We start from the raw sequence: 22,367 nt of genomic DNA, 5'->3' as shown, positions 1-22,367 counted from the left end.
GAAATTTTTAAAGGCTTGCTGACCCAAAGATTAAAATTATTTACTCACCCGCATGTAATTCTTGTCCATTTTTGGATCTTTTTAATCTGTATTGGACCAAAAGTTTGTGCTGCTCTTTCCATAAAGCATAAACACTCTAAAAAAATGCTTGGATATTTTTAACCAAGCGTTGGGTCCAAATAGGGACAGACCCAGCCATTAGGTTAAATAAAAAGGGCTAATTATAGTTGTTCGTTGTAGAGCTTGCGAAAAAAAAAAATCGTCTGAGATTCACATCCGGTACGGTGATTATTTCCTCGGAAGCTAGACAAAATCGCATTCATAATCGTGGAATAACGTCTTCGTTTATGACCGCGATTTTGCCTAGCTTCTGTGTAGTAAATGCCGCTCCATCTGAAAGCAGGTGATGATGATTTACTTCTAATCTCCGAACCGGCTTTTACTGATGAGAATCGCAGGTGATTTCTTGCCCAGCTCTAGTGCGTAGGTCCCATGGCGTAGCCGCGACCGTGTAGGTTACGCAGTCTTTTTTCTAGTGGACCAATCACAGCGCTTGCGGTCTGCGTAGCACTGATGCGTTGTTAACAATTTGGCGAGTTGCATGTCAGGCTATGCAGAGCTACGCTCAGGCTACGGATAACCTACGGCGTAGCTACGCTGTAGAAGTTACGCACCACTATAACATGGGCTTAACCCTAACATATGCTTATATTTGATACCAGCATAGGTTAAATATTACAACCCAAAGGGTTGGGTTTGTCTCTTTTTGACCCAACGCTGGGTTGAAAATGACGCAGCATCTTTTAGAGCGTACAGAAACAAGTGCTCTTATAAAGTTACAATTATTAAAATAGCAAAAGCAGCATATGTATGGCCATATTACTCGTGTACTATATTCGTGTACCCATTGTCACAGAGAGATCTACCTTTAAGGCTTGGCAGCATTATGGTTTTGTTTTGGGTGGGTGTGTCTGTTGGCATCATCAGTCGGTACACAACAATTACAGCCAGATTTGAATATTGCATCATAAGTTGTAACACACATGATCTCACAGTGTGCACGACCGCAACATCTGTGGTTTGTTGTTTTGACAGCATAATAAGCGTCATTCCCTTAAGCTCCCCCTATTGGAGTGGTCAGATGATTCGGAAGGGTTGGGTCTGTGTTCCCACAGCTTCAGTATTACTCTTAAGTGTTTATTTTTTTCTCATTGGTTCGATTTGAAATAAAATGCGTATGTTGTTTTGTATACTGATGTCTGCCAGATGCACAACTGTAATTTCGTGTAAAAATGCATTTGGCTCTTTCACACTGCAATTGATATTTTAATAGTGTTGTTTTGGTTAAGAAGGCCTTGGCTGTTGATTCCTGCATGTGTATGGACCCACAAAATGTGTGATGTAGTTTTGCTGCTTGTTAACTTGAGCTTTGTATGCGTGCGTTTTTGGCAGGGCTGTGTCTCTCTAATCTCAAACATCTTTCCAAGTGCTATTTGACCTGAATGAGCAGCTTAGCAACGTACAACAGAGAAAAGAAGCGCTCTCCGCCCCCCACACCGAATGAATCTGAGACGAATAGTAGTGTGAAAGCATTGAGAAAGAAGGAAAGAGAGAGGTACAGGTGTATGCTTTATACTGTGGCTTGGTTATGCAATACCTAGGCTGCTAGGAAAACAATGAATTGAAACCATCCCGCGTAATGATGAGCATGCTTTTAGGGGTGTTTGCTGAAGCGTGCACTGTCGGTATTACTACCTTGTCTACTAATCTGTCTCATATGTTTCATCTGGAGAAATTCGGCACTCTTGTTATGTTTAAAGCTTGCATCACAGCCAATGAAAGAAATCTACATGGATGTGACACTAATTTGTGTGATAAAGTTGAGGCTTAACACAAAACCTGATAGCGTTCCCATCTTGTTTGTTGACATGATGCAACCCTTCACTGATGTGAGTAGGGATGCTTAACGATTAATCGCGATTAATCCTTAGCAGAATAAAAGTTTTTGTTTACATCATATATGTGTGTGAACTGTGTATAATAACTTTGTATAAATAAATGTACGCACATGCATGTATATGTTTTAGAAATGTTTACATGTGTATATACATTTGTATATTTATGTATAATTTATATTATATATAAATATAAATACTTAATATATACATTTTTTTCTTAAAATTATACATGAATGTGTTCATATTTATATATATATATATACATATTTATTATACACAGTTTACAAACATATGTGATGTAAACAAAAACTTTTATTCTGCTAACGATTAATCGCGATTAATTGTTTAGCATCCCTAGTTGTGAGGAGAGCCATTTTTTGGGGAGGGTGTCTTTTTGTATAGGCTAAACAAAGCCAAAGTCTCGTGGAAATACTGTTACTTTCAGCAACAGAGAGTTTAGCTCGTGTATCTGAAATGTCAATAATGCCATCGCATCGATTTGCTAATTTACATGCGTGTGATGGGTTTGGTCTTGCGGCATTATACATAATGGCGGTTTTGACTGTCAAATGAGAGCACACACTTCCTTTCTTGGGTCATTTGATTCAGCGAGTTTGCCTAAGTGTCATTTTGTATTTGCACTGAAGTAAAATGTATCTCTTTCTCTTTCCCCAGGTGTAAAATAAAGCAGGGAAATACAATAGAGATGAGTGGAGAGTCGAGACAGGGGGTGGTGACGAGCCCTCCCCCTTCAAGTGTGGGACAGAAAGAGTGCTACTTCGACCGTATCGACGAGAACGACCCTGAATACCTGCGGGCACGCAACATGTCGCCAGACCTGCGACAGGACTTTAATATGATGGAGCAGAAGAAAAGAGTCACACACATACTACAGAGTCCTGTAAGAACATGATTAAACACATACTTTAATGTAGTCTGTTGCACTATGTTTGCCAGCTGTACTTAAAAATAACAAACACAGAGTATAACTGGTGTAGTTTGATTTACCCCCATCCCCCAAAGGCAGATGCTGTAAAAAAATTTAAACAGATGAGCAAATGTTGTTCGGCTCTGGTTTCGCATTACAGCACTAAACCAGGATTTTTCACATTTCCACAAACAGATTTAATCAGCAAGAGATTCAAGATTTTACAAGCGCTCTCAGGCCATGTGGTTTACAATCGACACCATACCGCTGTGAATGTTTACGTTCAACGTTTGGCACAACTTCTAAAGATTTGTTTCGAATATGGCCGGATGTAGCTTGCAGTGCCTCTTTATTAACTATTAAAGATGTATGCTTTTTGTTAGATGAGTTAGTTTGTCATCACAATAATTGTGTGTTTGATGGTGTGATGTTTTGGGTAACTCAATCATACAACACAGTCTACAACAAAACCACAGCTGCACCATAACAAAACCCGTCTGGAAGACCACACCTTTATATACACACACACACACAGACCCGATCGCATATAAATGAAATCAAGCACCGACTCCAACCTCCAAAGCACAGCGCATCTGACCTACAGAAAAGAGAGATTGTGGTTAACATGCACAAGATTATGGTAAACACACTGGAGAGATTACAGTGAACATACTGCACAGATTTCAGCGCACACATCCGTGTTAAAAACAAGTTTAGCTTTTATGCCAGGATCTGTGACCCGTTTTTACTCATCCCTCAGTTTATAAAGCAAATAAGACATGTTTAGCGTTGTGCAACTACAATAGAAAGCGAATCAATAAGACATGACAGTAGAATCAACATTATATTACACTTGTTCGAAGTCTAGTTACAAGACATGTGGTGACATGACAATATGGTGATAAAATCACTGGAAAATCTTATGTGCAAAGTCATCTGTAATTCCTGTCACGACTGTGTAAAGCCAGTAAATTTTTTAGCTGTCACTAGGGATGGCAAGAGTTCCAGAGTACTCGAATGTAAAATTGATCATGAAAACGATTATCGCATGAGTTAACATTATTTTTGTGACTGGTTATGGTGGCATTTTGATGTCTGGCTGGTTATAGTTAAGGGGTGGTCACACTAGACTTGAACTCCTTCCCTTTCATTGACAAGTTAACTCGTTTATTAAGAGAAAACGCTTTCCTGCCAATGACGAAATTTTCCGTCAATCTGTATTTCCACCAGGTTTTTTACTGGTCATGTCTTTACATGACATGAATTCGCAGGTCAGAGTTCACCAGACTTGAACGTTGGTATGTAGTAAATAGGGATGAATAACGATTAATCTATAGCAGAATTAAAGTTTTTGTTTACATTATACGTGTGTGTGTGTGTGTGTGTGTGAACTGTGTATAATAACTTTGTATAAATAAATGCACATGTGTATATACATGTGTACATTTATGTACAATTTATATTATACATGGATGTTTGCATATTTATATATACATAATTATTATACACGGTTCACACACATATATGATGTAATCAAAAACTTTATTATGCTGATTAATCGCGATTAATCGTTATGCATCCCTATTAGTAAAATATATTCACATCTGAATGGACGTCAATAGAAAGTGTCGTTTGACCGCCACTTTAGATGCATGTGAGAACTAGGGGTGTAACGATTAATTTGCGTGTCCCATTAAAAATGCCTGTCTAAAATCGATTCTGAATCGCTAGGCTGCGATTCTTTGTTTCATGCACAGCTTGTGTGTGTACTACGGCATTTAGTTAGTAGGAAGTCCTTATCAATCTAAAGTCATTATGAGTCGCAGTCGTTTATAATGTGCATTTAAAAAAGCAACACTCATTAAATAAAAATCATTCAAAATACCTGAAACAATTTGAAGAACGGCGATATAAATATTCCTGTAGACATAGCGTTTGTAGTGGTACTTTTTCTGTGGCACAAAGGGAGTTTCTGCATGAGAGCGCCCCCAGGCGTTCGGATCTGGCAGTATTTCACCGTAATTCATTAAAATTCATTCATTGAGAAAACGGGCATTTGCACAATTAATCATTACATCCCTAGTGAGAACCCTACGTGCGGTTGCCAAATGACATTTTTAACCAAATACATAACATATATTTCACATTTGTGCATAAAAGCACTTAAAAATGTTTTGGTGGGTACGTGTTCATTTTCAAGTACATTACTGTACTACTGTGTTTTAATTCAAGTTTAATTTGCGTAATGCAATAAATTAAACATATATTGATCTTTGGTAAAAGCAGCAATGCAGAGCTTAGAGAAGAGGTGCAGGCAAACATGAAATGCATTCCTGCTGTCAGTGTAATCTCTGTGTTTGTGATAAAGACAGAGGCAGCATATCAGCACGGTCAATTAAAATCTGCTGGGGTTTATTAGCGGCAGCTGTCCGAGGGCCGAACAAGTGTTACTCAGATACTACACCGTCCTTAACCATCCTTCACTTTGTGTGTATGGAGAAATGCCAGGAAGGGTCGTCAGCAGGTGTATCGTCACACAGGACTGTGTGTTTGCATCGTACTGATTCAACAAGCTTTCCTTTCATCTCTCTCTCTCTTTTTCATCTGCCGTGGTTTCGAGTAGCGCACTGTGTGTGCGTGTGGAAGAGAGCTGTGTAAATTACATGTCTGTCTGTGGACTATGTTTAAGGTCAGACTATTATAGGCAGGGCGGAGTTTGCTATTTTTAGATGTCATCTGGCCTCTTGACCAAAACAAACTCTTTCATTTTTTCAATGCACATTTTTAAGGAAACCTATTTAAAAATTATTTTTGCAGTTTTGTTAGTGATGCATAAGATGAATGTTTTAATGTGACTATGGAAAAATTTGACCCTGACTGTTGAAAATCCAGCCAAAGTCTTTTTTGTGATTTACTGTTTCTACATAAAATCATCCTACATAACGTAAAGAACATTTTGTAAAAAAATAACCTTTATATCTTTAATATTGAGTGAGTAAGGTCATGATCATAGATGAAAATCACTTTTTATTAAAATCAAAGTTTTATGCTGCTTATCTCATTATTAAATAGGGGTGTGATGAGATCTCGTGCGACGAGATCTCACGAGATTAAATGTGTTTCGCGAGATTACATGTGTCTCGCAAGATTTATTGTGGAGGTGAAATGCTGGCCGTTTTTCAAATAAAAGACTGCATCCTTCGGAGGTCGCATTTTTAAACTGCATTTACTTAATCACTGTCTTATTAAAACTATTAACAATTATAAAGTTTACTAATTATTTAGTTAATCGCAAATTGTTGTAATATGCTCAGCATTACTTGCGAATGTAATGCTCAATTAATGATCTGAAATAAACCTTGATGACGTATGCAGCCTGCATATGCGACCTCCGAAGGATGCAGCTTTCTGTTTGACCCTTTTACAGTGCATGCATTATATTTGTCTTTTACTGCGTTTGCTTTTTTGTTTAGGTTTCCAATAATGTTCGTTTGGGAGCTCATGTGAAGTCTGAGACGTGTTGTGTTTGTCTGTTGATCAGTGTCAGATGTGAAGTCTCAGCAGATTAAACCCTCACACAGAGTTACATGATTTAATGTCTGCATGTTCTTGCTCAAAAAATGACAATGACTGTATCATTTCTAGTGTAAAGAAATGGACATATATTAAATATTAATATGGATTTAAACATTGTTTGACTAAAAATAAGCGTTTCTCTCCGTCGAAAGTGAAAGTGAAGACAGCGTCCGCGAGACGAGTCCTCTATCGCCCCCTGCAGGCATTTGTTATAATACATACATAAAGCCTTTTATTTATAGGCCACAAATGTAAAGTTTTTGTTAATGTTGTTTAATGTAACTTGGTTTTAATACTTTATTTGAACCAATTATTATTGCATCTTTGTTATTATGTAATTTTAAATGCTACTGCTCACTTGGGTCTATTTTTATTACCCCAAAATAACAAATTACTTAATTATCAGTTAGCAAAATAATTGTTAGGGCCAGTCCTTGATTAGTAAAAACATTTAAAAAAATAATGTGATTTCAGTTTTTTATTCATTTATTTTATCATTGAGGGTTTCTTAAAAAGTGTAAAAATATTGTCTCGTTCTCGTGAACCCAATCTCGTGTTTCTTCTCGTCTTGTGGATTAAGTGTCTCGTCACACCCCTATTATTAAAACAAGAGCTTTAGATTTCACTGACAAAGTCACAAATTTGTGGTTTGCTTTAAAGGGGACATTTCACTTTTTAAGATATAAAATAAATCTTTGTTGTCCCCAGAGTGCGCATATAAAGTTGTAGCTCAAAATAATTTAGCCCCCAATGCAAATAAGTTGATCTTTGTCCTAGATGGCAGTGCCATGGTTGGATAGTGCAGATTAAGGGGCGGTATTATCCCCTTTTGACATCACAAGGGGAGCCAAATTTCAATGAATTTTTTGCATGCTTGCAGAGAATGGTTTACCAAAACTAAGTTACTGGGTTATTCACATTTTCTAGGTTGATAGAAGCACTGGGGACTAGGGATGCACCGATAGGATTTTTTTGGGCCGATACCGATATTAAACACTATATTATAAAATATTATACAATACGATACAGTTAGTCTATTAGCTAGTTTATTTCGGCATCAAATTATTTTTACTGAACATGGATTGGATCTGATTAACATTCAACTGACCAACATAATAAGAGAGGCACAAATTAAGCTAAAACAAATATAATAAGACAGCATGACAACCTTCAAAGGTGGTTTTTGATATTCAGCATTTATTTTATTAACAACATTAACAATTGTTTTTTACATTATAATGGATTTCTTTATGCAGTTAATTAATAAACAATCGGTATCGGCCTTTCTCGTGCTATTGCCGATGGTTTCAAATTCATCAAAAATCGGCCGATTAATATCGGCGGCCGATACATCGGTGCATCACTACTGGGGACCCAATTATAGCACTTACATGAAAAAAGTCAGATTTTCATTAAAGTTTTGTTATTTGGTTGCATGTTAATGATTTCTCTCTTTGCTTATTTTTAGCCTGTCATTCTTAACTCTCTTGAGTATTAACGAATCCCATTCTCAGGGTTGTAGTTGTTGTTTTTGTTGCATTGTCGTTTGGGTTATTTATAGGACCCCCTTATGTTTTAAAGAAATCTGGTTCATTTCGAAATTAAAGGCACTTGGGAATGCAGAGTCAGTTTTGTTTTTGTTCAGCATCTCATTCAAGCAACGTAAACACACAGTGAATTACAGTCTAGGATGTTTCTCGTTTCTGTAATTTGACTAGATTAAGCCTGTTCAGGCTCAGACTAAAGTCGTGGCGGTGCTTCACCGTCATGTTTTCATAGTCACTATAGCTTGTTTGTTAACTTTCAAATTGCAGATCATCTGACTTTGGCCCGCATCACAACATTACCAAGCCCAGATAATAATCATGGTTCCTGGTTGTTTTGTAAAACGATGGATTCCCCTGGTTAATCTTTCATCATGCCTCAGTCGTTTACCTATAGAGCACCTCGCTGATCAAAACCTGAATGCAGCAAACCTGATCCGTGGGCTTGTATGCTTATAAATGTCAGGTATGCTCATATTTAGTGTTTGCCAAGGCAAACATCACTATACTAAGTGTTGCACAAACCCATTTATTTCTTATTTTAACCCTTCATTTTCTTTGTGTTGTGGCGTTTGTAAAGCATACAAACGTGAGGCCATCTAAATGTAAATTCCACCTTAAATGTTTCACCTTGTATTAGATAACCAAGCCCCAGCAAACGACTAGAACTGGCAAGCAACACGCACATGCTCAGTGAGATTTTGGCAAGGACAGTTTGCATGGGGACACATGCAAATGCCATGCCTTTTTCCCATTGGCCTCCTGGATACTTTCACTATAGAAATGAGACTGAGGGCAAAGCAGTTTTTGGCTGAATCTTTCCAGCCTGCAGTGCATGCTTTGATGCCACTGTGGTGGAACATTAAAGTGCTTTATGGAGCCCACAGATTGGCCAAATGCTGGCAACCCAGGCTTGAAATGATCATGAGATTGACAATCTAGAGCTTTAGAGACCACACTTGAGTATTTCCATTAAAACTGGTCTTTGGGTGAATCTTATTCTGGCCAAGATCCTCGACCCGTTTTGCTTGTTTTTTTAACGTTATGCCATCTTTGGTTATTTTCATTGCATAACTTAGACAAACCACATTTTGTTTTTATGGGCTATTTAGGGGCAGTTTTGTCTGAAATAGTTCATACCACAACGTGGCTTGGCAAAAATACATTCAAATAATTGCGGCATTGTTGGTTACCAGCTGTATAGAAAACATTGAATTAGTGAAAATCAGCCCTTTAAAAGTCATTTACACAGAAGTGGAAAATGCAATTCTACTTATAGTTAAGTTATATTCAAAATCAACACCATATCATTTGAGTACCTATATATCTGGCAACCCCATAGTCAGCCAGTCATAATCTTTTTGTGTACAGTATAGTCAATTTGCTTGCCATGTGTGTTTTTGTTGTAACTTGTTTACCTTCTGTATTGCAATGTGTAATTTTGGCACGCTGTTTACGTGTTTGCATACTACCTGCATTGAACGTCATGGTCTGACAATCTGTTGTCTCAGACTTTCGAGTCGTGTACGTGCCTTAACTTACAGGTAGTCACTCACACCTGTTGGTTAAGAAAAGTGTGTTTGGTTGTACAGTAAGTGTGAACAGTTTTGATAACTGTGGCATTGTGTCAGTGTGGACACTATCATTACCTACAGCATGTGGGCGACGTTTGTTTATCCAATGATTCATTTTATCAACATGTTTTGATCTTAACTCTTTGATCATTCAGTGTTTGAGACACACAGAGTGCTGGTTTGCTCAATGACATTGGCATGTTTTACTGAAGAGCACCAGGAAACTCGTTTTTGTGGGGTTTTCCTTTGGATTGTTGTTTTTCCAAATACAGAAACCAAATGATCTTTATACACTGTAAAAAAAGTTGGTTCAACTTAAAGTAAGTTACCTGGTTGCTTTAAAATTTTTGAGTTAATTCAACTTAAAAATATTAGTTGACCCAATTTTTACTTTTAAACTTTTTTGACGTAACTAATATTTTTACGTTGAATTAAAGGCGCTCTAAGCGAATCTGTGTGACGTCACTTTTTGTTGATGTTTGAACTGTTTTCAAACAAACAGAGCGTAGCTAACTCCTCCCCCTCCCTTCCGTGATTTCATGAACACGCACAACCCCCACCCCCAAATCCTTCTTGTCGTTTATTGGCTGGTTATGTTTCATGGTGGTAGGTTTGGCCACTGTGTTTTTATTTGTGGAGTCTGGGCTGTCTACAGAGATCGCGTTTTTTTACAGTTTGAACAGCGGACAGGCAGCAAGCAGATAGTGAGGATATGTTTGCTGTATGTAACAAAAAAAATGTATGGTCTAAAATGCATGAATTCGCTTGGAGCACCTTTGACAAAAAATTTTAGGACAACCAAGTAACTTACTTTTTGACGTTGAACTAACAAATCACTGTTTTAACATTGTACCCATTATAAGACGTATGTTTTCATAGATTTTTTTAGGGATGCACCGAAATTAATATTCTTGGCCGAAGCCGAAAAAATGTAAAACCAAATTTTTTTTATTTTATTTGTTATTTTCCTAATTATTTTGTCAATTTTCTCATCATTGCACAAGTTACATTTTCAGAATGTCCTTTTTACTCTATTTGTTTCACATTATGTAACAGTGCATTTGTTTTACATTCCAGCAGTCATTATAGGTCCTTTTTACACCTGGTCACTTCTCTGATCAGATAGCTATAGATAGACTTGTTAAAACTGTTCCCATACATTCATCTACATAAATGAGTCTTTGCTAAACTGATATTAATCTGATCTTCTATTCCCGTGCAAAATGCAAATAATTATTCATTACTCTGCCTTAAGAAACTTGCAACAACGCTTATCTAGCACTAATGCGGGCGCGTGCCTGCATGCACGGTCAAAGGAAGAAAGAGAGACGGCGGCAAGATTGACAGGAGATGACAGAAGAAAAAGCGCTCAACAAAGTAGTCTAACAAAAAGCTTTTGTTAATAAACGTTTTATTTCTCGTTTAATATAAGCGGGTTTGTCATTGTAGGACTTTACTGGTTTTAGGAAGTTTTTATTACATACTGCTGATGTCTTGATTTAAAATGATAAATAAAACTTGTAGTGCTGTATGTTTTCGCATCTTTCTCAGATAATTTAAAATGCTTTTACCAACATGTTTGCTGCATTTGCGCGTCTCTCACTCTGCGCTAGTTACTATTTCAAAGACCTCATTGTAGTGTAAAATGTATTTGGCATTTTCACTTGTTCGGCTGAACACCAAAAATAATTTTTTTTTGCTATTTTTGGTTGAATCATTTCGGTTGCTGAACATTCAGTGCATCCCTAATTTTTTGCATTAATTTAAAATCAGAAGTTATCATTTAGTTTCAATCCTTAAGCATTCAAAATACTTCTCACTGCAAAGTGGTTGTTAAAATTAGACATAAGATTGTACTTTTATCTCTCAAGTCCTTGTGTTCATCTGTAGAGAAAGTCACATGCCGTGCTATTTGGCCAGCTCCTCTTCTAGCTCCTAAATCCTAAATGTAGGCCTCTGGGTTAATAGATTTAAGTAGTAGAATTGTCAGTGTTACAAGTGGAAAAAACAATGTGCGGACGTGAAGGTTTAAAGGTGTTAGCATGAGAGGATTACAGTTCTGTGTGTCTCTGTTGTACTCTTCACATCTAGATCTCATAAGTGAGTGTGAGACATGTCTAATCTCTGTGTCTCTCTTTCTCTCAGGCATTTAGAGATGAGCTGGAGGGACTGATCCAGGAACAGATGAACAAGGGGAATGACCCAACGGGACTGCTCGCCCTACGCCAGATCGCAGACTTCTTCATGACCAGCTCCGTGGCCGGTTTTTCCACCTCTCCCCTTAGTAAGTGTCAGTATGGTGTTGCTCAACAAACTGCTGACTTTCTGCCCATCCTTCAGTTTCCCAGACTCCTCCAGCTGTTCAGAGTTGCTAAACAATGGCCAGTCCCATAAACAGACAGTTGATGGAGGACATATGACCAGAAAACATAGGAAAGCCATTGAATACTTTCATCTTATACCCGTATAGCAATCCACACGCCTGTTTTTCTTCTGCACTGTGTAATGCGTAACAAATCAGTAAAACCTTTTGGTACTTAGTTTCTTCAGAGTCGGGGTCACAAAGGTTGACAGGAGCAAAATGTTAATGTAAACAGGACTTTCCTTGTTCTTCTCAAAAAAGTTAGTAAATCTCCCTGGCCCACCCAAACCATTATTGGAAACTAAGCTATAGGTTACAGAGTTTATGCATGTTTTGTTATCTAAAATTGTATGTTTAGTCATGTGAAGCTTATGGTATGTTTATTGTGTACTGCTAAAAAGTAGATTTGTCTTTCAACTGTGTTTTTTTCCAGCTTGCTTTTATGTATGACTGCATTGAGTTTTATTACTACTATAAGGCCCTGTTTATACCTGGTATTAAGATGTGTTTCGGTTGATTGAATCTTAAGTGGTGTTTTAATCCGTCTCTTTTGTTCACTTTTGACCGCTTCTCGTCTGGTTTCTTTGAGGGTATGGTCTATGGCCAGTTGTTAAAACATGAGCAGGAGGAATGGCGATTTTAAGTTGACGCATACAAATGTTATGGAGAATCCGCTGCATGTATATGTAAAGACTATCTCATGCAATTTATATATGGGTGATTCTCACGAAAACTTGGTTTTAAAAATGTCAAGCATGAAAATGTAAAAATTGCTTAAATTTACTTTTTTCCTACCAGACATTGAAAAACAAAGTCTGGAGTAAATGGGAACATTAATTTAAACACTTTTACTTATCATTTAACACTTTTTGTAACATAATTTAAAAAATTAGTCCTAAAAAATCTCATTACCGCAACAGTCAGAAAACATCAACATTGACATATTTTCAAAATGACATGACAAACCTGAAAGAACATAATTTGGAGATTCTGCACATGCATTTAAAATCAAAGTATTACGCTTCTATTAATTAAATTAACATTTAATAAGCATCTGTTGCGGTAATGATAATCAAAATGTCGTGTAAGCATTCTGACAAGACAAAATTTCAAATTAACTGTAAAAAAAATGATCTTACCTGGTAGCCATCTTGAAGTAACTGGTCCATGTGCTTGGTCACTCAAAATCAAACTTTATTAAAATTCTGTATGTGTGCTTAAACTGTTCTCAAAAAGTGTTGCGGAGGATGAGAACATCAGGCATGGACACATCATTTTCCTAATTTTTCTTCATTATTATTATACATGAATATTCAGTAAATATTTTTTCTGTCATTTAAATAGTCTAGCAAAACATCAATTTATTTTTTTTCTAAATATTTTTGTGTTAATTTGATTAAATTACAACATAACGCATGTTCAAACACAGCCGGACACATTGCGGTAATGAGAATTTCAGCAGAAAATGAGATTAAATTGACAAATTATAAATTCTTATATTGAAATCACACATTGTGCAAGGTAGAACACAGTATTGTGTTAATTCTGATGCTTTTTAATATAACTATATTACACATTTTATAGCTAAAATCATTAGTGCCGTGGTGTTTCAATGATTTCGTGAGAATCACCCATATATCAACTTTCACATGCTCGCAAAATGAAACAAAATAAGAGACTGATGGATAAACATTGTGCTTGTACATCACACATCTTTTGACCACATGAGTGTCTACACCACAAAAGCAATCCATTCGAATGCATTTTCAACTACATCCGAATGTGGTCAAAAGTGGATGAGCTGATAAGATTTCACACCCAATTTACACCTGTATTTCAGTTGGCTTTTCCACCGGGGGCAGTACGTAGTACCCGATACTTTTTTACCACCTTGGTTGGGGTTCCAAGTGTGATGATACCAAAATGTGACTTGAAAACACAGTAGATCACTGATTGGTCTGAGAGAATCGTCACTACCAGCATCATCGCTATAATGTAAAAGATTGGCTTTACCTTCATGCTAGCTTGCGCTGTCTCAAGCAAACTGTTGGTATCTGTGCTCTGCTATAAGTTCCCATTTTTGGCGATAAAAAACATCCACAGGTTGAGAATCAGAAACACAATAACTTTTTTCCAGACTTGCAGTTTGTGGCGGCACATTCGCGACTCGCACGTCCGCATATATGCTTAAATGCAACTTAAATGTGCCCCGGCGGAGCGCATCGACTGACGCCCACAGGTGTTTGTACAGAAACTGTCATGTGAGACAGAGGTAGTGATAAACGCCATGTGCAAACATCTATTTGTGGTGGTCAATTTTAATTTTGTGGCGGACTGGGAAATAAATGAATGTATGGGAATGTACAACGACGCTCTCACTTGTATGATGTCACAGCAGTAGACAGCGCAAATATTACAACACGCCTATAATCTCTTCCACTCTGAAGTGTTACTAAATTGATAGAAAAGCTAACCAAGCCAAAGTGATCCGATTGATCAAATACAATACTTAAGGGTCATTATTAAGGGACAGGTATTGTGTTTTCCAGTACTGGAACACATCATCATTAGTTTCAAGCATATCAAAGACCTTCTGAGGTTAATATCTTTTCATTAAGACACAATGTCTGAATTAGATTAATGATGTATTGCTAAGTGTTCAAAATGCAGCTCTGTGTCAAAACTGAAATGTAAATGTCAGTATGTTCTATTAAAACATGAATGATCTGTTTACCCAGGTTTGGGCATGGTGACTCCAATAAATGACATGTTTGGCGTGGAGACCAATAGTATGGTGAAAGGGGAGAAACAGATTCGCTGCAAACTGGCCAGCCTCTACAGATTAGTCGACCTGTTTAGTTGGGCCCACTTCACGAACTGTTACGTAACGGTAAGTCAACGCATTCTCTCTGTAGTATACTCAGATTTTACAGTATTACCAGGATTTTAAAAAGATGTTACAACACATGTAATATTCATTACAAGAACAAAAGAGATTGCCTTTACTAGAAATCGTGTTTATCCAATGAAGAAAAACACAGCTGCCACTGCTTATTTGTGTTTAGTAGTCTTTTATGTCGTGTGTTCCTAGGTTCGTGTCAGTAAGGAGCAGGATCATATCCTCATCATTCCCAGAGGACTGTCCTTTGCCGAGGCCTCCGCAGCCAATCTGGTAAGAACCCGCTTGTTTTGCATTATTATCACAATAGAGCCTGATAGCAGTTCTGGGAACAGCCACAGGACTGCTAGGGTCCCTTTGAGCGTTGGCCTTACTCTGAACTCTGTTTCTTTACACAGTCCAGTATGACTTAAAATATTGATTTGCGCTTTTGTCATTCTCTTCAGATCTATCAGAATCTTTCAGTTACAGATTACGTTGAGTAAATCGTATAATAAACCATTACTTGATTCTTTTAGTTTTAGGAGCTTCGGGTATCATTGTTGACTTTGGTATGACTGCTTGATTAACCATATAAGATGTTAATACTGCCCAGAGCTTATTGATAGTTCGAATGGTATGTGCTTTTCTGCTTGTTGTGAGTTTTCTGTACCACGCACAAAGGGAATTTTTTGGCAGACCTTGACTGAGTTCTCTGCTCATTGCCAATGTTTGACATCTGCTAAATCAGCCAGTTATTTCTTTGAAATCTCAGAGTTGGTTTTGGATTTCCTGCGAGCCTGGATGTTTACGTCAGTCATTGGCTTTCAGTGCCCACAGATATTAATGTTCATAAATTGTAAATAAGTGTAGTAAGGGGGTAATCAAGAGTTTATTTACCAATTTATTTGGCTACACTTAAACGTATCCATTAAGCCCGGAAGTATTGTATAGACATTCATCGCTAGCGCAATGCGACAACGCCTGGGTCACATACTACATTTACTTGGATGCGCATATGCATGACCAACACGTACGATGTATGTTGCGTTTCAAAAATCCATTGCCGCTGCCCAGTTTATTTCCTTATCCGTTATCTGATGACGACACCAAGGTAATTGCTAAATGTGCATTTTAAAATTGATTGACAGGTCTGTCTCAACGAAAATGAACCTATCGCCAGCCACATGATGTGCAGCCACAAGCGCGCCTAGCAAACAGAGGGGTTGGAAAAGGACTTGATGTACACATGCAAGATTCGAGTCGTCCTGAGTCCGCTCATTCATTTTAAATTACCCAAACCCGATGCTGCTATTATGATGACCTGTGTCCGAGTACACTTGAAACTTTTAGACCCGAACCCGCTCGCATCGCACCTCGCGGTTTCAGATCTAAGTGGACCTAAATTGCATCACTGTGCAAAGTGCATGAACTCGTACGCACCAAAACATCTAGGGATGCTTAACGGTTAATCGCGATTAATCGTTAGCAGAATAAACGTTTTTGTTTACATCATATATGTGTGTGTGTGAACTGTGTATAATAACTTTGTATAAATAAATGTACACACATGCATGTATGTGTTTTAGAAATGTTTACATGTGGATATACATTTGTATATTTATGTATAATTTATATTATATATAAATATAAATACTTAATATATACATTTTTTCCCCTTAAAATTATACATGAATGTGTTCATATTTACATATGTGATGTAAACAAAAACTTTTATTCTGCTAACGATTAATCGCGATTAATTATCCCTACATCCAACGCAAGCACTTTAGCATTTTTTGTGTCTTTCCGGCTAACTGCTGCAACGGTGGAAATACGGCTTAAAGAGAAACTTGTTTTACAGGATAAAGTTAGTTAAACTGGGTCATGTTTATAACTAGCTACCTGAATAACAACATATTTTGTATAATGACATACTTTACTTTATTTTTAACAGTAACTATTCTGAAACAATGAGATTTGAAATAGCCAAGTAATGAATACTGATTATTGCGTCGGCTTAGTGTTTGCCTGCTTGTGTACGCATGTTTTGTGTTTGTCACTTCTTGTTGAGCTTTCACTTTTGACCCGCTGGCGTGATGCGTTTTGACACGCCGCTCGTGATGGTTGCTGTTATAACAAATCAGGTGATTTACGCTGGAATGAGTTTGTGAAGCATGTTTTCCTATCGCCTGCAGCATGAATGAATCAATGATGGCATGCAGCGGTTGCTGCAGTTGACTTTTGTGCTCAATAGTGCTGCGTTTAATGCGACACTGCATTTTATTGGGGTTTCGGGTCGATTTAATGCAAATAGCAAATGTTTTTCTCAGACATAAAGTCTTTGTGCCTTCATTATTGTATCCATGAGAAATGATAAAAATGTTTTGGACTATTAGTTATGTATAATAAGCTATATAGGCCGACATATTTATTTTGAATAAAAAACGGTACAGGTTTGTCCAGTTCTTTTCATTCGGTGTGTGTCTACGTGTTTCCTTGTGTGTTGTAGACGGTGAAGGTGAGATAAAGGCAGATCTGTTTGCCTATTCAGTTCATACAGGCTGTTTTTACCCCAGCTGTGTGAGTTTTTGTGTGTGCTTGTGTTGCCGATACTGTCAGATAAAGCTCACTGTGATGTGTGTGTCTGCTGGGTTTGGTGTCCATTGGAATGAGGCCAGCAATCTGGGTCAGTTTCATTAACCCTTTACGAGATGCATCACTCTTTTTAACTTATCTACTGTTCATGTAGCTCGATGTGAGTTTGATTCCCAGGGAACTGGCATAGTTTAAAATGCATGGATGCACTGTAAGTATAAAAACATCTGCCGAATGCATAAATACAATCCAGATTTATTCTCTGAACACATAACAAAGCCGATAAATTTTAAGTGTCTGGTCATTTTCTACAGAAAGCGTGAGTAATGCATGTTTGTGCTAAAGTCACTGCCATGAGCTGTTTTAGGATCAGTTTGTTTATCTGTCACTATGTAGATAGATTTAGACTCTTAAGTGGTTTGTATTGCATTTCTATAACATTGCTAAAGTATTTTGGGGGTTTACAGAATGGTTGCATAAAGTGCCCGCCAGTTTGGGGTGACTTTTATGTCCAATGCACATATTTTTTGGTGACTTTCAAATCAAGTTTATTACTTAAAGGAACACTTTGCTTTTTTTAAATATACTCTCATTCCAGCTCCCCTAGAGTTAAACATTTGATTTTTACCGTTTTGGAATCCATTCAGCCGATCTCAGAGTCTGGCGCTACCACTTTTAGCATAGCTTAGCATAATCCATTGAATCGAATTAGACCATTAGCATGGCGCTCAAAAATAACCAAAGAATTTTAATATTTTTCCAATTTTAAATTGACTCTTCTGTAGTTACATCGTGTACTAAGACCGACGGAAAATTAAAAGCAGCAGCAGCAGCCGAAAGTAGTCTCCTTAGTAACTTTCAATAGCAGGGGACTATTTTCGGGCACTGCGTAATATCATTGCGCATGCTGCAGCCATGTTACGGCAGCAAAGTCCTTGATTATTACGCCAGAATGAGAGTATAGTCCTAGCCATATCTGCCTAGAAAATCACAACTTTAAATTTTTACGTTGGTCTTAGTACACGATGTAACTACAGAAGAGTCACATTTTAAATAGGAAACATATCGAAACTCTTGTTATTTTTAGCGCAATGCTAATGGACTAATCCGATTCAATGGATTGTGCTAAGCTATGCTAAAAGTGCTAGCGCCAGACCCGGAGATCAGCTAAATGAATTCCAAAAAGGTGAGAATCACATGTTTAACTCTAGGGGAGCTGGAAAATAAGCATATTTAAAAACAAAAGTGGAGTGTCCCTTTAAATGGTTTATAAATGGAGTAATAATAGTACCACAAATAATTAAAATTGCGTAATGTGGCCTGAGTGTAGTTTATGAAACAACTCCTATAAACTGTTCCAAATGTGCACGTAATAGGAAAATAACTTGTAATCATATCTGTATGCTGTTTTTTACTTTCTATTGCGAAAATCGATTTTGGAAAGTCCATTATTTGACATGTAATTGTTTTGCTGGAGGAGTTGAAGGAGAGGACAGTCATGAAAATTAAAATCGTACCCATATGATAATTAAAGCATTACATTTATGTTTACCCCACCCTTACAATTTATTAATTAAAGATTAACTTTCTCCATATAAAACAACTGATGCCTATCCAGCGGTTATATTTGTGTCTTGTTGCAATTTACTTTATAGTTCTTTCCTAATCTGTATCACTTGAGCGAAAATTTAGTTCTTGTTTGCATAATGCAACATGTTTGCTAATTTAATAGTTAAGTGCACTTAAGACTAGTTAAGTAAGAAGAGACAAGAGTGCAAGTGGGAGTTTGTTTTGATGAGTGTGGGTTTCAGTTTGGCCTTGTTAACGGAGTGGTGGTGTACAGTGTGTTTATTTTGAGCTGGTAGTAATATGGGGCGCGGCATCGACAGGCATGTGAAACACGTAATGGGTGGCCCATTACAGTACCAACATGTGATGCAACTCGATATTCAATCACAGCTCCAGGGGATTTATATATGCAACTCTGTTAACTCGCTGACACAGGAAGAACTATTGATCCAGTGTTGTCTCTAGCTAATGACTGATGAATAATTTATAACTTTAAATAAAAGCTTGTTATTTCAAATATGATAAATGCATGTCAGTTTATAAACATGTTTATAGACTAGTTGCAGTCCCATGGTGGTAAACATCCTTGATTTCCTCACCATTAGTTTCTGCTTTGTCAAGGTTAGCAGGAACTTGAGGCTTATGAATGACTGTTAATCGAATCATCCTCCTCTTCTCTGCCCATGTTTTCTTCCTGATTAGTTGCAGAATGACTGGATAATTGGGAAATAAGCATAGGTTGTGTTTTGTCTGCCTTGATGTGATTGACGTCTGTGGTTAAAAAAACGTTTTTATGATTATAATTTTTCTATTCCTTCTTTCAGGTAAAGGTGAATATACTTGGTGACGTGGTGGAACAGGGCTCTACCAACCTGCAGATTCACCCGTCTGGCTTCAGCCCTCATGCTGCCATCTACTCCATAAGACCTGACGTGCGCTGCATCGTTCACATACGCACACCGGCCACTGCTGCTGTAAGCATCCACCCACTGCATGCTGGGAAATGTGGTCTGATCACAGCCACTCCATCTGCAGCATCACACACTGTACAGAGGATATAGGCTATGTATTAAATTCAAGGCTGTTAATATGTAAAGGCAACTCTTCGCTGTTACATGTAGCCAAAAAATGTAAACAATGTAGCTCTGCTGTGCTGTCAAGACACTGAGTAGCCCAACACAAAAACATTAGTTACAATAAATGATGATTATTAAATACCTCCTCCGCCTGATTTGAAGTCCGATCTGTTTATTATTTGTGAGTTATGGTGCGTTCACACCAAATGCCGAAGAGGCGGCAAGCACGAGTGATTTACATGTTAATTCAATGCAAAGATGCGAATAGGCATCCTGCAGTGCGCTAAGCGTGGGTGGCGCGAATTGAGCGTTAAAAATCTAAACTTTGGCGCATTTTCACGCCACGTTCACCAATCAGGAGCTTGCTCTAGCAGTGACGTGATTACAGGAAGCAAGCTGAGGCAGAAAAACAAAACAACGATGAAGTACAATCATCATCGCTATACGAGAAATCTTCGTACTTTTACAGGAATTTAAAGGATCTTGTTTGGAAGAAAGTGAGTGAGGAGGTCGAACAATCTGATAAGTTTACTCAATTTGAGCTATATAAGCCCCTCCCATGACGCAAATTTACGTGTGAATGTCTTGATTGACTATAATTTCATGCGCGAATGAAGCGATTAAACTCAAAATGTTCAAGCGTCCAACTACGCACGAATAGCTTGTTTTTGCCACCTCTTCCGCGTCTGGTGTGAACGCACAGTAAGTCATTTATTGACAGTCCTAGCTATAATGCTTCTGTTTTTAATGTATGATTATTTCTTCTCTTTTCTTTACATCAGGTGTCATCTATGAAGTGCGGCCTTCTTCCCATCTCCCAGGAGGCTCTCATCCTGGGTGACATCGCCTACTACAACTATCAGGGCAGCCTGGATGAACACGAAGAGCGCATGGAGCTCCAGAAAGCTCTTGGACCATCAGCCAAGGTAGACCAGAGACCCTGTAAAGTCAGTCTTAAAAATGGTTTCTAAACACATTATAAATGTTAGAATTGTATTGCTGAAACACGGCACAAAGACTTAACTATGTGGTACTGAATTGCAGAATTAGATCGGTAAACAGTTTTTCTGAGTTCAGGATTTTTTTTAGGTGGGCCCAAAGCCTGGGATACACTGCACGTTTTTGGCTGTCCCAGACGAAAGATAACAATCATGGCTCTTAATCCTTTGTACAATGCGAAATGTTCAAAGATGGCCGTTTTCCTGGTCTTGCGACCAAAGAAAGGTCTATCTTTGATCACAAGACCAGGAAAACAACCATCTTTGAACCTTTCTCATCTTTTGGCCATGTTTCTCCAGTCCCTCCAGAAAAACGCAAATATCCAATCGCATGATTCAGAGCGTAATCAGCCAAAGTCTGCATGTTTATGCGGTGGCAACGCTTTTTAAAATACGCCGCACTTTTGCCGCATAAATTGCAGATTTCTGTGCGCAAAATATGCAGGGCTTGCATGATTTCATAATCCCTGCATTTTCGTAGCAAAAATCGCATATATCTGAGCAGAAAGTTGAAAATTTTTTGCATTTACTTCACACAACACAACCAAGTCCCCTGTAGCTATGGGAATTTATGAAGTGACGTAATTACGCAATGTGAACATCATTGAAAAGCTGCAAACCCCAATCGCAGTTTTTTGCAAGTTCCCGCAGGTTTGGCAAGGTCCCGCAGTTTTGGCAAGTTCCCACAGTTTTGGCAAGTTCCCGCAGTTTTGGCAAGTTCCCGCAGGTTTGGCAAGGTCCCGCAGTTTTGGCAAGTTCCCGCAGTTTTGGCAAGTTCCCACAGTTTTGGCAAGTTCCCGCAGTTTTGGCAAGTTCCCGCAGTTTTTGGCAAGTTCCCACAGTTTTTGGCAAGGTCCCGCAATTTCATTGCAAAAAATTGCGTAAATATTCCACATATTCCATCGTATTTAAGAAAATGTGACGCAAGATCAAGGATTTTTGCCCACAACAATCACAAAAAACTACGCATTTTTCTGCAAGGACTGGATCGTTACTACTAGCACATGCTGATGACATTTTGCTAAAGTGTGTCACAGCTGTCCCAGCCTCCGAATCAATATGTGTCATCATGCTTGTCGTACACATGTTAAATGATCTATGTGACAGTGTGATAAGGTCTTTAAGCATAGGATTGTAAAAATGCAGTGTGTACCAGGCTTAAAACGGTGGCTCTGACTTAAGCTACCGCAGACGGCCCCGCCCTAAACACGATCACGAGCATCCATTCAGATGGTAGCGGTATTTGATGGCAGCTTTCCAGCGAGTGGGCGTAGTTTCAGAACTGACAGCAGACACGCCCCCACCG

The 22,367-nt window shown here is 38.0% G+C and overlaps 1 protein-coding gene across 5 annotated transcripts in view; it reads left to right on the top strand.

The window, feature by feature from the left end:
• The window catches only part of add3a (adducin 3 (gamma) a), a 111,563-nt gene that overhangs the window by 75,400 nt on the left and 13,796 nt on the right, over positions 1-22,367 (top strand). For all 5 annotated transcript variants that reach the window (XM_065259639.1, XM_065259638.2, XM_065259640.1 and 2 more), the window contains 6 exons: positions 2,634-2,859; positions 11,726-11,864; positions 14,681-14,832; positions 15,034-15,114; positions 19,812-19,961; positions 20,846-20,989. In XM_065259639.1, coding sequence (XP_065115711.1) covers positions 2,665-2,859; positions 11,726-11,864; positions 14,681-14,832; positions 15,034-15,114; positions 19,812-19,961; positions 20,846-20,989 — 861 coding nt within the window. In that variant the 5' untranslated portion in view covers positions 2,634-2,664. The remainder of the gene's footprint in view (positions 1-2,633; positions 2,860-11,725; positions 11,865-14,680; positions 14,833-15,033; positions 15,115-19,811; positions 19,962-20,845; positions 20,990-22,367) is intronic.

Source organism: Paramisgurnus dabryanus, chromosome 24, assembly GCF_030506205.2.
Source record: "Paramisgurnus dabryanus chromosome 24, PD_genome_1.1, whole genome shotgun sequence".
NCBI lineage: Eukaryota > Metazoa > Chordata > Actinopteri > Cypriniformes > Cobitidae > Paramisgurnus > Paramisgurnus dabryanus.
Note: the sequence above shows the minus strand (reverse complement) of the source record. Positions and strands in the feature narration are given on the sequence as shown.